This window comes from Anoplolepis gracilipes, chromosome 2, assembly GCF_047496725.1.
Source record: "Anoplolepis gracilipes chromosome 2, ASM4749672v1, whole genome shotgun sequence".
NCBI classification, from domain to species: domain Eukaryota; kingdom Metazoa; phylum Arthropoda; class Insecta; order Hymenoptera; family Formicidae; genus Anoplolepis; species Anoplolepis gracilipes.
Window position 1 is genome coordinate 6,643,575 of NC_132971.1, and position 14,101 is coordinate 6,657,675.

A 14,101-nucleotide genomic window follows, 5' to 3' on the forward strand; every position below is an offset into this window, starting at 1 on the left:
TATCAAAAAATTATTCTACTCTAATGAGCACAAAATTGACTTCGATATTAAATTGCTTTTTTCTTCTTTCTTGTAAGAATGTAATCTTAATCAAAGGAGAGATAGAGGAAAATTCGATTTGATATTGATTTCGTTATTCTGAGAAAAGTCATAATCGAAGTGTATTTCCTCTTTATAAACGCAAAACTGTTTTTGTACCTGTTGATTTTTTCTCGATGCTCTATAGAAACCTGTTTATTCGTTCCACGTCATCTTTAACGGTCCAAAAGTTATGCAACAGTATTTCATGATAAAATCATCAAATATTCACACTATTCATCTACGAAACACTTTACACACACATACACATGCACAAACTATCTCTTTGTAATTATTAATTTATAAATTAAATCAAATGCAGTTGCTTCTCTTTAAATAATTTCTCTCTCTCTCTCTCTCTCTCTCTCTCTCTCTCACTCGCTCTCACTCTCTCTCTCTCTATTATATATATATATATATTTGTATTCAAAAGATTACGGATACAAGATTAAGATTTCAGGATAGCGTTCCCCTCGTGCGCATGAATTCTCACCGACAATGGTGATTTATTTACAAGATCTCGCGAGGGACGAAAGTCACATCGATTACTCTTGGAAGGAGAATCAGTCCAATGTTATATCGTAATTTAATGGTCGTCCTGCTGGAAAAGATCGGGAGGAAAATCTGGCGTCGATCGCTAGAAAACCAGACTGCGGGATAAAACGGAAGGGTCTCGAAATTCGACGCGATAACGCGAATTTCATTGCCGCGAATTTTCTCCGCCGCCAGATATCGCGCGGAACAAGCGAAATACTCTCGTAAATGGCAACGTGCCATCGTGTAATTATTACGCTGCTTTCGTGTGGCCGGCCGCGGATAATGCTCGCATAATAATGCAGAAGACAGACCGGCATGAAATTATAAACATCAAACAATCATTAATTCAAATGAAAGCACCAGGTTGCGGGAATTTTAATAATAACTCACGCTGATAGTCCCTCCCTCCCCCCTTTCGCCTCTTCTACCTTAACATTATGTATTTTTAAAGGAGAGGTTAACATTCTGCTCGCGTATATCGACGCGAATTATAATTTGCTCGGAAAATTATAATAACAACGCGTATGTATACGCGTTTTTATAATGATTTAATTATAACATGTCTGAGAGAGAGAGAGAGAGAGAGAGAGAAAGAGAGAGAAAGATAAGAGTGTGTTTATTTTATAACTCTATTAATAATACCGTTAAACATACACGAGACGTAGTGTAGAGTATTTACGTGGTAATGTGTAAGAGCGTAAGGATAACGAAGATCTTTTTACGAGGGCGATCATCATATCGAAACGCATCATTTTTTTAATAAGCCGAGATAGTATCTCTCGCTATATCTGTCCGGTCTTAAAATTAACGTGTCAATTTATATTCAGAAAAGAGAGAGAGAGAGAGAGAGAGAGAGAGAGAGAGAGAGAGAGAGAGGGGGGGGGGCGAGAGAAAGAAGAGCCCGTCGGGCTGCGCGCTGCGATTTTATTCTCAATCAATAACATTTGCATCCGACCGGCTGAACTAGCGAGTCACGAAATCACGTGAATGATAGCGATGCCTCGTCTCGTCAGGGTCGGAAGGCGGCGATGCGTGGTCTCCGATTAGCAACTCGAACCGTCCTGGCGCGCATCTGGGAACGTAAATAAACCGGGGCTACCGTTTTCGGGAGGAGATTTCGCACGCCAAGACAGCTGTACGCGCGATAAACACTCGAAATGAGAATGGAGGTCGAGGACAAAGAAGGACGAGGCGTGTGTCGACCTGACTAAAACGACCGACGATGGAGAGACCGGGAATTCCAGAAACGCGCGCGTTTCTCAAAGAGTCACCGGCGACGCTTTCTTCGTGAGTGGAAAAAGAGAGGAACGGGACAGGGAGAAAGGAAACCGCGGCGACGTGTTCGAGGATTTATTAAGAAGATACCTGAATCTCTTCCCGCCGCAGTCCGGAATCTCGAAACCGTTAAAAGATCGCCTATCCTCTCTCGCCTCTGGCGGATGTGTGCACGGTGGTCGCGAATTTTAATGCAGATGCCGTGAGATCGTGTAAATATCGCTTAGTTGGAAGGCGATGATCGTTAGAAGGAGCCAGCCTCCGACCAGGCTCCTTCACGTCCTAATAACGATTAAACATCCCCGCGCTAATTGGCAATTATAGGGCACGGGCGAGAGAGAGCTTCTTGTGCTCTCTGTTCCCCCCTCTCTCTCTCTCTCTCTCTCTCTGTACATTCTGCGATTGGGAAGAGGACGAAACAAGGAGCAAAGATCGAGTCTATCCCTGATGGTAGGTACTACAAAAAGCGCTGCGTCTCGCGCGACTCACACTTTCGTATACCTGTGCCCCAGTGTATACGAAGAGGGAAGAGGCTGAAAGATCGAGGATGGTCATCGGATGGAGCGGATGTTGAGAGCGGAGAGAAGGGAGTAGCATTATAAGCGCTGTGAACGCACCAACGCGTTTAGTATACACACACATATACCCGCGCACACACCTACACAGATGGGAAGGAGGAGAGGGGCGGGGGAGAGGCGAAGTGACGACAGCGAAAACTAGTTTATTTGGAACGTGGCTATAAATTAGGATCAGATCGCCGCGAGATAAGAGAGTACCGGCTAACACCCGGTTTCCTCCGAAAAGGCGACCCTCCTCACCCCTTTATCCTCCGCCCCCATTCCTTCTCACCGGCCTTTTTACTTCGCGTCCACGTCGTGGCATCCCACAAAGACAACGACGACAGACGTTTTTCGCAGCTTCGATGGGTCGCCCTGACTTCGCTCGTGATTCTCTCGAATCTCCATCACTTTGTATCGCACAGGCGATATTTCGGAATAATTTTTTACATTTTCGCAAATCTCCTCCCGCCTTAGTGTTGAAAAAATTTTTTATTTTATTTTTGTTTCAACTTACTGCGAAACTTATTTTTCAACACTCATTGTATGAAAGTCAAATAAATTTAAAATACTTGTTCTACATTATCTATGTAAATAAAAATATATTCCACGACACAAACTTTCCACGCAACAATCTCGAGCTTGTCGAACGGATCCTCATCGGATTGAAACCGGGAAATATATTTTCACAGGAAGAGCGATCGGGGACTCCTTTACGATTTCGACGAATCAGATAACCTTCAAAGACTTGCGCTCGTACCGCGAGAAGCGCGTTACAGATACCACGGGAGAATTCGCCGAGAAGAATGAAGGAGAATGAGACCGAGGAGGGTAAGCCCTGGAGATGAATCCCGCGAATCGTTTGTAAGGAAACGAGCGAACAGTCGTTTCGACCCTCCCTTTATTCACAGCCGCGAATGAGAAGACGAAGACTCCAGCTTTGCTGGAGATATTTTAACGATCATTTCTTGACTATTGTGAACAACCGCTTCTCTATTTTTCTGCCGACTCGTACGCAAGTTCTGTACTAAATGCGTTTGTCGTACAAACGCATTTATTCCTTTGAATTGAAATTTGGTAGAAATGGCGCAGTTTTTTATTTAGAAACCTTCTTTTGAATAAAATAATAAGATTTGCGCGCAATTTATATGCCCGATAAATTTGTATGTAAATCGTTCGTCCGATGCGATATATGTAATTTAGATAAAATTTACAACGCGACTGTGGTGAACGTTGGCACTTTTTACGAAAGCTTCGAGGTGTCCATCTTAAGCTTAAAGAGACCTAAACACGAGACCGGACCCCAGTCGTCCGTTCGGTCACCAACGCGACAGGTTGAGGTGTGTCCGAGTATATATTTCCAACACATGTGGGCGCGCATACATACATACGTAAGAAGCTACGGTCAACCTACGGTGTGGTAAGAGAAAGACGCGGTTAGCCAGTGGTGATTCCATTCACTGATTGAAATCTCCGTCCATTTGTCACTGTCAAGGAGGTGGCGATAGCCTCTTTCTCCCTATTTCTCTATCTATCTCTCTCTTTCTTTCTCTTCAGCCTCTCGACTGTGGTTACCCATACACGCTACTTCGGTGCACGATACCATTATTATTTCAACTCGAGTCGACCGGCTTAACGACACGCCAATCGACACGCCGGATATTAATTTCTTATCGATTGTTCCCGAAGTGTCCGCGCGCGAGTTTGGTACAACAGAGTTCAACAACAGTTTGACCGTCGTGCCTTTCGCCATTCGCGCAAGCGAGAATCCTTGTATCGATTTTCGTGCCGATAAGCCGGTCGGTCATGTACCGTTGCTTCGGACAACTTGCCTTTTTTCTGTCTGTTCCCCTCTTCCTCCTTTTCTTCTTTGCTCATCTCCATCAGAGACTTTTTTACAATCGACAGTTAAATTACGAATATAACTCATTGTGACATTAACGTGACTATAATGTACAGACCGATTGTGGATTTTGACGTCAGTTATTATGTAGAAAATTTGAAATCTTTCGACGCATGTGCAATATTGTTCGTAGAACAAGGAATAGCGTCGCAAAAAGCAAAGATCGTAAGCAAAAAAAAATAAAATTGCCTCTTACCTTGAGAAAGACCGTCGTTCTGGATTTTTATCTTGGCTCTTTTAAACTGGCGACACGTAGCCATTACCCATTGATTGCGAGCTGAAACAAAAGATGCATATTTTCTATTTTTTTTTTCTTATATCTTATAAATATATTCTTTTCAAAGAGAAAGAATATTTTTTTAATTCTGTACATCGAATAAAAGTTTATTTATCTCATTTGCGATTTATTATACGGATACACTGACAGTATTTAATATTAGCGACAAAATGACATTACATCCAACATACATCAGCATTGAGCACTCACCCTTTATAGAACGGTTTAAACGCAGTGCTGGCCTCCGTGGGTGGCAAACTGGCAGTGGTTTGATGTTGGTGGAGAATGGAATTATGTCCAACCGGCGAGCTCTGCAGCCGAGAGCTAAAGGACGACGCGCTACTGGCCGAGCCAGAACTCGTCGATAGATAACCGCTGCTACCGCCGTTAGGATGAATCGCCGCGCCGTATGGATTGTTGGGATTGCCGTTAGTCGCGGCGCCGGTCGCGTTGCCACCAGGACAATAACCACCCGGCGGGCCCTGAATCACCCCGTTCGGCGTGGCCACTTTCATGTTGGGCGGCGTCTGGGGTGGAGTGTCCGTGCCAACCTCGGGAAACCCCGCCGCCGCCGCCGCCGAGGAGGACGCGCTTGAGCTCGAGCCCGACGACGAGTTGGGATTGTAATGGAGTTGACTGCCGGACGAGGACGAGAGCAGACCACCGTATCTCGCGGCCATGCCTGTGAAAGGCGCCGTCGCTGCCGCCGACGGGCTCATCCCAGCCGAGGAGGGTAGAGCGAACGAACTCCCCATGTTTCCGCCGCCACCGGCGCCGCCGCCGCCGCCTCCGGCGCCACCGCCTCCCACCATACTTGCCGGACCGAGCCACGAATGTCGCGTGTCAGTCTGAATCATGTCTTGACGAGGCATGTGATATTGGTTCTGTTGCGGGTAGTGTTGCTGATGATGCTGATGATGATACTGTTGATGATGGGGGTGCGAGGGTGGCGGCGGTGTCTTGCACGCCGCCGTGTCCGCTAGAGACCAGATTTTCGGTTTCGTCGCGGGAATCGGTACACCGCCCGCGCTACAGTCCGGCTTGATGCCCTCGTCCTTTAGATGATCCTCGCCACCAAAACCTTGATGGTGATGATGATGATGCTGCATCGCGTGATGAAACGGATGCTCGTTCCGTCGACGATCGTCTTCGAGATCCAGATCGTCTTCGTCGTCGAGATCCTTTTCATGTTGCAGGAGTTCCGCTTTCACGTGCCTCATTGGTTCTAAAAAAACGATATCAAAGGAAAATTATTTGTAGATTTATAACCAAACATGGGTTTGGACGTCACAATATAAATACAAAATATTCTAGCACGAAATTGTGCTTCGCGTTCGTCACCCCCAAGACGGTTCGTGAAAGTGGATACAGGCCAAGAATATAGGCATTAATGGTTTATAATGCTCAACGCACACGAGAGCGAGACGTAGAACTCAACGTAACGGGATTCCGCCGTTGTGAAGGGTCGTCGAGCGGCGCGAGAGTGGCGGATATCTCTCTTACGCCCCTATATAGTTAAGCTGTAAGGGATGCTGTGAAAAAAGGGGAAGCGAAGCCTTCAACCACTTTGGGGCGCGAGAGATTTCAGTTTCCCTTCGGGCAGCACGGGGGGAGGATGCGCGGGAGAAAGATGGAGCGCCATATCCCTCTCCTTTTTCTCCGATCTCTCCCTGTCCCGTCGTCTCTCGGGGCGCTTCACGGATCGTCCCGAGCGTCTGCCAGCCAGGCAGCCACCGAGCCAAGCCAGCCAGTCAGTCAGGGGTGAGAATTTCATTAAGAGGTTCGAATGTGTCGGCAGAGGGTTTACTTGATGGGTCGTCAAGCGATAATTCCCAAGCTCGAAGGGCGTGCTGCTATACTCTCGAGTGTGTGTGAGAAAGAGAGAGAGAGAGAGAGAGAGAGAGAGAGAGAGAGAGAGAGAGAGATGTAGAGAGGCTGAGAGAAAGAGAGGGGGAGGGAGAAGGAGAGAGAAGGATAGAAAAAAAGAGTTTCGTTTCAGTTTAGGGCGTATGCACGCCCCCTTATAAAGGGAGCCTTATGGGCCAACTAAATAGATACTACCGTCGAGTCCACAAGTGGCTCTTTAACTTTTGACCCTCTTTTATCAGACGTTAATCTCATAATCTTCGCGCTGTGTGGGCAGATTCTATGTTTAAATTGAATAACTAAATTGTATTTATATATGTTTACGATTACAGACGATTACTCACACATGAAACAAAAGTGTATATACTCGGCGTTAAGAATGAACAGAATTTAACAGAATTTATGCATATATATATGCATATATCGAAACACATATGAATCTTTCATTATATGAATATACAAAATATGTATATGTCTGCCGATATGTATATAAATTCGTGTGTTAAGGCATTTTTAACGACAACAATAAAGTGTACAACAATAATTTTTCTATTTGCCGATGCTGTAATATCTCGTTAATTCGAGAAACAAACCGAACTTTTACTCACGTCCGATTTTACGTAACAATAACGGACTTGAAAAGCCGAGAGCTCGAATATATTCCGCCTGAATACGAATATTTCAACCTTCGCCGCATAGGTAGCTGACAGTTCGTGTGACCTATCTTCCTCAGACTCGGCGTAGAAATTCATGAACGCTGCCGAAAGCTCCCCTTTGAATTTCTAAAGGTCACCGGCACGTACGTGTATTTCGTATTCGTCTTCCACAACCAAAGTGTCGATACATACACATACACGCACATTCTTGCTAGTTTTATCTAAGAAAAGGAAAACCGCGAAATTTTAGACGTAAGACGCCTGCTTTCACGAGAAAGAAACGAGAACGGCAAATCAATTTCCCGTCGGTTCTCGTCAAGCCTTTTCCAAGCTGGCGCTCATCGTCGGAGCGTTGCTCACCTCGGTCTTTTGAAATTACGAACCATAGCAGGACGCGTGACGTAGCACGACAGGACCTGGATATCCTGGTTATCGGAAGAGGGACTGAGAGAGTTCATGAAGAAAGAGAGAGAGAGAGAGAGAGAGAGAGAGAGAGAGAGAGAGAGAGAAAGTGCATAAGAGCGAGAGAGCAAGAGAGAGAGAGAGAGAGAGAGAGAGAGAGAGAGAGAGAGAGAGAGAGAAAGCGCATGAGAGAGAGAGAGAGAGACTCGATATTGGCCAATGTGCGGTGGGGTAATGGTGGCCATAGGAGGGTCCGTACCATTCGTCTCGCCACGGGCGCCGATACATCACCGTACCTCGAATCAGCGCATTCTCCCGCACGTGTATCTATATACAGTTCATAGTGTATGTGTGTGTACATATATATATATATATATATATATATATAACGTACACATATGTATACACACACACATACATACATATATTATATATATATATATATACACAATCATATACACTCCGTACCATGAGATCTATATATATATACATAGATCTCTCATGGTACGGAGTGTATATGGTTGTACGGATGGCTACTCAGCCCAGGCGCACCCTCTCCCTCTTTCGCGCACGCATACAATTACGCGCTCCTCTCGTGGTATGTGTACGTATACAGTTGTACCCACACGCTCGCAGCAAGCTCACGGGCAAGCAACCCGGGTCCAGAGCCCGGGGTACCAATACCAACGGCCGTCAGCCCGGTCCGGGGGACCGAACTGAGGGCCATTAATCTCTTCGCGCGGCAACCCGCAACCTGTCACTGTGTTTACCCACATGTGAACCATTATGTCCGCCCCCGCAATATAGAACTCGCTCCGCGCCGCGCTCCGCTGCGCTGCGAATTCCTAACTCTCCGTTTCCGGCCGCCGCGTCAAGAAATGCGAGTGCGGGATGCCCTCGATATCCGAACCGCAATTTGGGAAACGGATTTAAGTGGCTATTAAGCGGACTCTTAATCAGCGCGTACGACGCACTTGCGATGAATCGACAGCCGGGATGTGAGGCAAAATTTGCAACTCTGTATTTCGAAATCGTCCGATAAAGCTGTCGAATGCCCCACAGGAGTTCGAGAAATACGAATGACAAAGAGAGAGATTTAGCGGAACAAAGATATATTTATTTAAAAGTGTCCATGAGCGCGACATTTATGACAATTTCTCTGAAGGGCTCGACAAATTTTTAAAAATAATTGTCGCAATGTCTAAAGCAAAGTTCGACTTGTATCGTATGCGATATGCACGCTTGCGCAATACGAGAAACGCCAGCTGATGGGTATTCGATATCGGGAAACCTAGTCACGCGAGGTAAACACGCCATCGACACATTCCGCAGTCACAGAGATCGGTTTGCCCTGTTCGCCGGACCTACCTTCGAGAAACGACATCAACAATACTTTTCGCTATATCGATAATCGGACGTTTCTAATGATAGAAATTTTCTGATACTACGACGACGACGACGACGACGACGACGACGACGACGACGACGACGACGACGACGACGACGACGACGACGACGACGACGACGACGTTATCGTGGACCGCTTTTCTCAGACGAGTCTTCGAAACACAGGCGCGGCCGACTGGTCGTCTCGAATGTTATTATTATCGGTGTTTCTGCCGCTGCGACGTTAACAGACACGCCTCTTATTTCACAGTTTGTAGCCTTGTTAGCGGCGTAAATGGCAAAACCAAGATCTCGCGTGTCAATCGTAAGATCTCGCGCCGCATGAATTTTCTAAATCTCTCTCGAGGTTCACAACGTGAAAACGTCACGGTTCTTAAAGTTCTGTATTTTAAGGCTCGAGGCATTGTCTCGTCGAATAACGAATTTTAATAATCCAGAATGTCCATTTGAAAGTGTGGAAAACATGGAAAAATCAGGGAATGTTTATGAAATTTTGGAATTGAAACTCAGGGAATTTAACAAAAATTCTTGGATATTTTTGTTTTTACATTGTAAGTAAAATTGACATTCACTGATAAACCAAATTGTAGAATTATCTATTTAAAATATTTATAATATATTATAAATATGTATCTCTGTTTATATTTAATATATTCAATGTTAACAAGATGTTGAATATGCAATAAATATTCTTTATTATAATTTTTAGTGATAAAAAATGGCTATGATAATAAAAATATTACTAAAAACTATTGAATTTTTTTCAGTACATTTGCAAATCGAGCAGTTTATTAAGCTTAAGTGGCTCTGAATTTTTCCTTTGTATAAAAAGCATGAGAAAAATACAATAAAAAAACTGATTTTAAAATGTTGCATCAAAAATCTTTAAAAAAATATTCTTTTTATCTGGAATTTTGAACAAAAATACTTGGAGATTAGAGAGAATTTTTAAAGGATTTTTTTACAAGATTTGAGTAGACGCCCTGTATTACAGCGCGTACGCATAATAGAAAGAGGAAAAAGACTTACCGGTATCATCGAGGCCCCGTCTCGCATCTTCGCCGACTCGGTCGCTTCTGTTGTCTGCCGCGAGTTCGTCCTTTTCCTTATTATCCTCAGAATCGGAGAGCACAGCATCGTCGTCGTCATCCGTCTTGTTCTTCGGTTCCCACGTCATTTTGTTCTCCTTTTTGAGACGTCTCCGCGCGTTCGCGAACCAAGTGGAGACTTGAGTCAACGTCATCTTCGTGATGATAGCCAGCATAATCTTCTCGCCTTTCGTCGGATACGGGTTCTTCTTGTGCTCGTTCAGCCAAGCCTTCAAGGTTGCTGTCGATTCTCTCGTGGCATTCTTCCGCCGCGCGGCCAGATCGTAGCCGGCGCTGTATCTGAAAAAGACAACGGCAGGCAGTTTACAATCAGATCGTCCCTGAAATCTTTTCAGAAAAAATTTCGTTACACGCGGATGAACAGCGGCTTGTAAACAGGAAGTGCGATTCGAGGAAAGCCAAGATGTAAAAAGCGTTCGGTAAATCGTAGAAAATATTTGCACAAGCGTCTCTTATCTCCTGTATTACTAATTAACATAACACGTATATCGGAATGCGTACTGATTACTCTCAATCATGCATCTATCTTGTTTATTTAAAAAAATTTTTTTTAAATTACACAAAAATCAGTACAAATATCTATACTAAACGTCAAACGTGTTATTAACGATCGAATAATCGCTATTAGCTAACGTTCGCCGTTTGCCTGCCTGCTACAGAAGGTAACTATTGTTCCATATTTGTCGAAACGGGCCACTCCACTCGAAAAGTGGTATCGTGTCGAGGGTGCGAATTCCCTGCAGATTTTGGCAAGTCCGAAGTGCTCTACACGAGCTCTCGGCTTTCCTAGATCTGTCTTTCTCTCTTTCTCTCTCTCTCGCTCCCTCTCTCTGTGTTTTCTCCTTCTCTCTCTCTCTCTCTCTCTATATATATATATATCTCCCCCTTTTCTCTTCGCGCCTTGCTCGACATCAAACCCCTCTGGGATAGACGGAACCGGAGGGGGGCATCCTACTGGGTCGAGGGGTGATACTCCGGCAAATATATACAGGGAATAAACCCCCAGCGGCGGCGTGATTCCATCGTGCACCCCCGGCACTCACTCGCCGTAATGGCGATTCGATCGATCCCCTCTCGCCCACCCCCTCTTGCTCAGTATACCTCCCTTCTCCCCAGCGAAGAACCCGGTGCGCGAGTATGTTATAGGTGGATACTGTTATATACTACAGGCTAAAATACCTATCGACGATCCATCGGTTGTGAAACGTCGGCGGAGGCACAGCGGGTTCACGATGGTGGTGATGGTAGTGGTGGTGGTTAGCAACGATGTTTTGCCTCGAGCGGAACGCATCCCGATGAGACTGTTGCTCGTCGATGGTTGAGGAAAATCTCGCGATATCGATATTAAATCGAGATCGAAAGATCAATAATAAAAAACATTGCTAGTTATATTTACGATATTCGGAAATTTTGTAGAAAATATAATAGAGATGAAGGAAATATAATATATATGTAATTCACAAGACATGGTTTTGAAATAATTTAAGCGAAAGGTCTCGTTGAAATGCGATGTGACGACATCGATCAACCGTCAATTTACTCAATTTACGACCTGGCAGTTCCCAGATGTTGCGTCGGAAATAATCACAATAGCGGGTTCTCTGCTTTTGCCACAGTGAACGATCGTTATCGAATAGCAATTGAAAACGGTGTTAAAAATAAACGTTGTCAAGTTCCTATTTCCATTTTATGTAATCGAATTAGACGAGTGCGCCGTTTAGATCATTGGAGAAATCGTTGGATTACAGGAAGAAGTTGGAGAGCGAGAAAGAAAGAAAAAGCCAGAGAAAGATGAAGCGGAAATCGAAATAAATCGAACGAATGGCGAATGATTAGATTCTCGCTTTCACTCAACGAGCACAAGGTTGCGCAACCCCCTTCCACACCCTTCGACTAGCACCGCGATCCGTATCCGAGATTGCCAAGATGACCGCGTCCCGACGGGGATGGAAGCAGCAATCCGCAGGAAGCTGACTCGAAGAAGGTGGAGGACGTTTCACCCTCTATTAAACTCCCTCGTACAAGGGAAAGGCGGCCGCCGGGATACGCCGCCGGTAAAACGAGCCTCTTCTCGACTTCTATGTTTCTTTCCCTTTTTTTTTCCTCTCATTCTCCTCTCCGACCGCGTTCCTCCTTTGCTACTACTACTGCAAAAAAAGTGGCCATGTCCTTAAAGAAGGAGCCTTATTGATTTTAATACGCTTCCGAGTCTGTCGAAGCGATTTCGCCAAGGACGAAACAATAAAATGCACGTATATATTATATACGATAGATATATTGTACGTCGTTTTCATTCGAGACACTTTAGTTCTGTTCGAAATAGAATCTGGAAAGTTTTTTTAAACTTCTTGTGAATTATATTTTTTTAACTCCTTGTAAATTACAAACAAACCTTATAAAACATTAGCATGAAGCTTTTCACGTCTATGTTCTAATTACACGACGTTAGAAATAAAAAAAATAGAAAATTTGCGAGGCAAAGTAGACACATCTGGAATAGACTGCGTGTCGAATGTCGACGAATTTTTTTCTGCAAAATTTCCCGCTAGCTCATTTCGTACTAGAATAATTATACCCGTCTCACAATGCGAGAAATAGTGACATTCTGGCGAAAAAAAGAACCGTGTCGAATCAGAGGCCCGTCAGAAATCGACAGAGGCCGACGTACGGTTTCCAGATACAATCAAGTTTCGTCCCCCTTCATTAATATGCGCAATTTCGACTGCCTCCCACACATCCGACCTGCGCCGCGCAATTATCTACATACACAACGAGTTAGCTTTCTCTCCCTCTCCCCCCCCTCTCTCTCTCTCTCTCTCTTTTGGCATTTACATACTAAGTGTACCGTTGCGTGCCGAGAGCGAATCGCTCGGATTGCGTATCGACGTGATCGTGCGTCTCGTATATGCGAATGGTCGCGATGTGGATGCGACGACGAATGGAAGCGAGATAAAAACTTGACAGATGCGCAACGAGCACAGTTTCCAATTTCCCCCTTCCTCCTTTTCTCACAACGTGATTCGCGAAAAATTTCGCTATTATTCTTGATATTCCTTGGATTATACAATGGCGCGAAAGGTTTCATTAAATCGGAACTGCATAATTATATAAATATGTAGTGATATAAGCAGGAAGAGAAAGGAGGAAAAAAGATGCACTCAGGTTTTGTAGACCCTACATTTTTTACGTCAGCGAGTACCTATATGTAATATAAGCGTCAGTCTTTAAACATCAATAATTTAAATGCTTTGAGTTTATACATTCAAAAGGATTATGTTACGCTCGTAACGCGAAAGTTCACGGATCGACAAGTGTGAATAACACTATCTACCATCGTATAAAACTGCTCGACATGGCTCTCTGTTGATACTGAGGCATAAACCGTGAGACAAGCGTCCTTGGAGAATTCGACGCGTACAAGTTTTTAACGCGCGACTTCCCAACAAACACACGGATCGAACGCGTTTATTTCTCGAATGCGTTCCTGTGCATTTCAATCCTTAATTTCGATGCTTTGAATAACTTATTTATAAAAGTATCGTGTGTGTATCGGCTTTAGTCTGCAATTAAAATCGTAAGTAAATAGGAACCTAACGAAATTTTTATTGTCAGTCGATTGCTTGATCGAAAGGTCACGCGAATCGAACGTTGACGCATCGTGATATCAGATTCAGCAAATTGATTTTGCGCAACGACAAGATAAAATCACATCGCCGTTCGTATTTTTGTACAGATCGAGGATCAACGTCAATTTAGAAGCGCGATACATACTTTGCTCATGGGAGTGAAAGGGAGCGAAGAGAAGCGACGTTACATATATATATATATATATATATATATATATATATATATATATATATATATGTGAAACGAAATTGGCGAATGATAGGAGTGTGGGGGAATAGGGAGAAGGGAGAAAGTGAAACGGCAAGATCGTCGAATACCTACGACGGCTAATAACAATGTGAAAGGGTGCGTAGAGGAGCGCGTAATACTAGACACTGGCGGCACTCGAGCGACTCATTAGAGGCTTT

At 44.4% G+C, this 14,101-nt stretch overlaps 1 protein-coding gene and 1 long non-coding RNA gene across 6 annotated transcripts in view; one reads left to right on the forward strand and one right to left on the reverse strand.

Annotated features, from left to right (window-relative positions):
* The window catches only part of LOC140676464 (uncharacterized), a 132,474-nt gene that overhangs the window by 114,043 nt on the left and 4,330 nt on the right, over positions 1–14,101 (forward strand). The gene's annotated exons all lie outside the window — the stretch shown is intronic.
* LOC140676457 (homeobox protein caupolican) overlaps positions 4,547–14,101 on the reverse strand; it is a 65,921-nt gene continuing 56,366 nt past the window's right edge. For all 5 annotated transcript variants that reach the window (XM_072911534.1, XM_072911537.1, XM_072911533.1 and 2 more), the window contains 3 exons: positions 9,988–10,346; positions 4,838–5,852; positions 4,547–4,627 (listed from right to left, as the gene is read on the reverse strand). In XM_072911534.1, the coding sequence (XP_072767635.1) occupies positions 4,588–4,627; positions 4,838–5,852; positions 9,988–10,346 (1,414 nt within the window). In that variant the 3' untranslated portion in view covers positions 4,547–4,587. The remainder of the gene's footprint in view (positions 4,628–4,837; positions 5,853–9,987; positions 10,347–14,101) is intronic.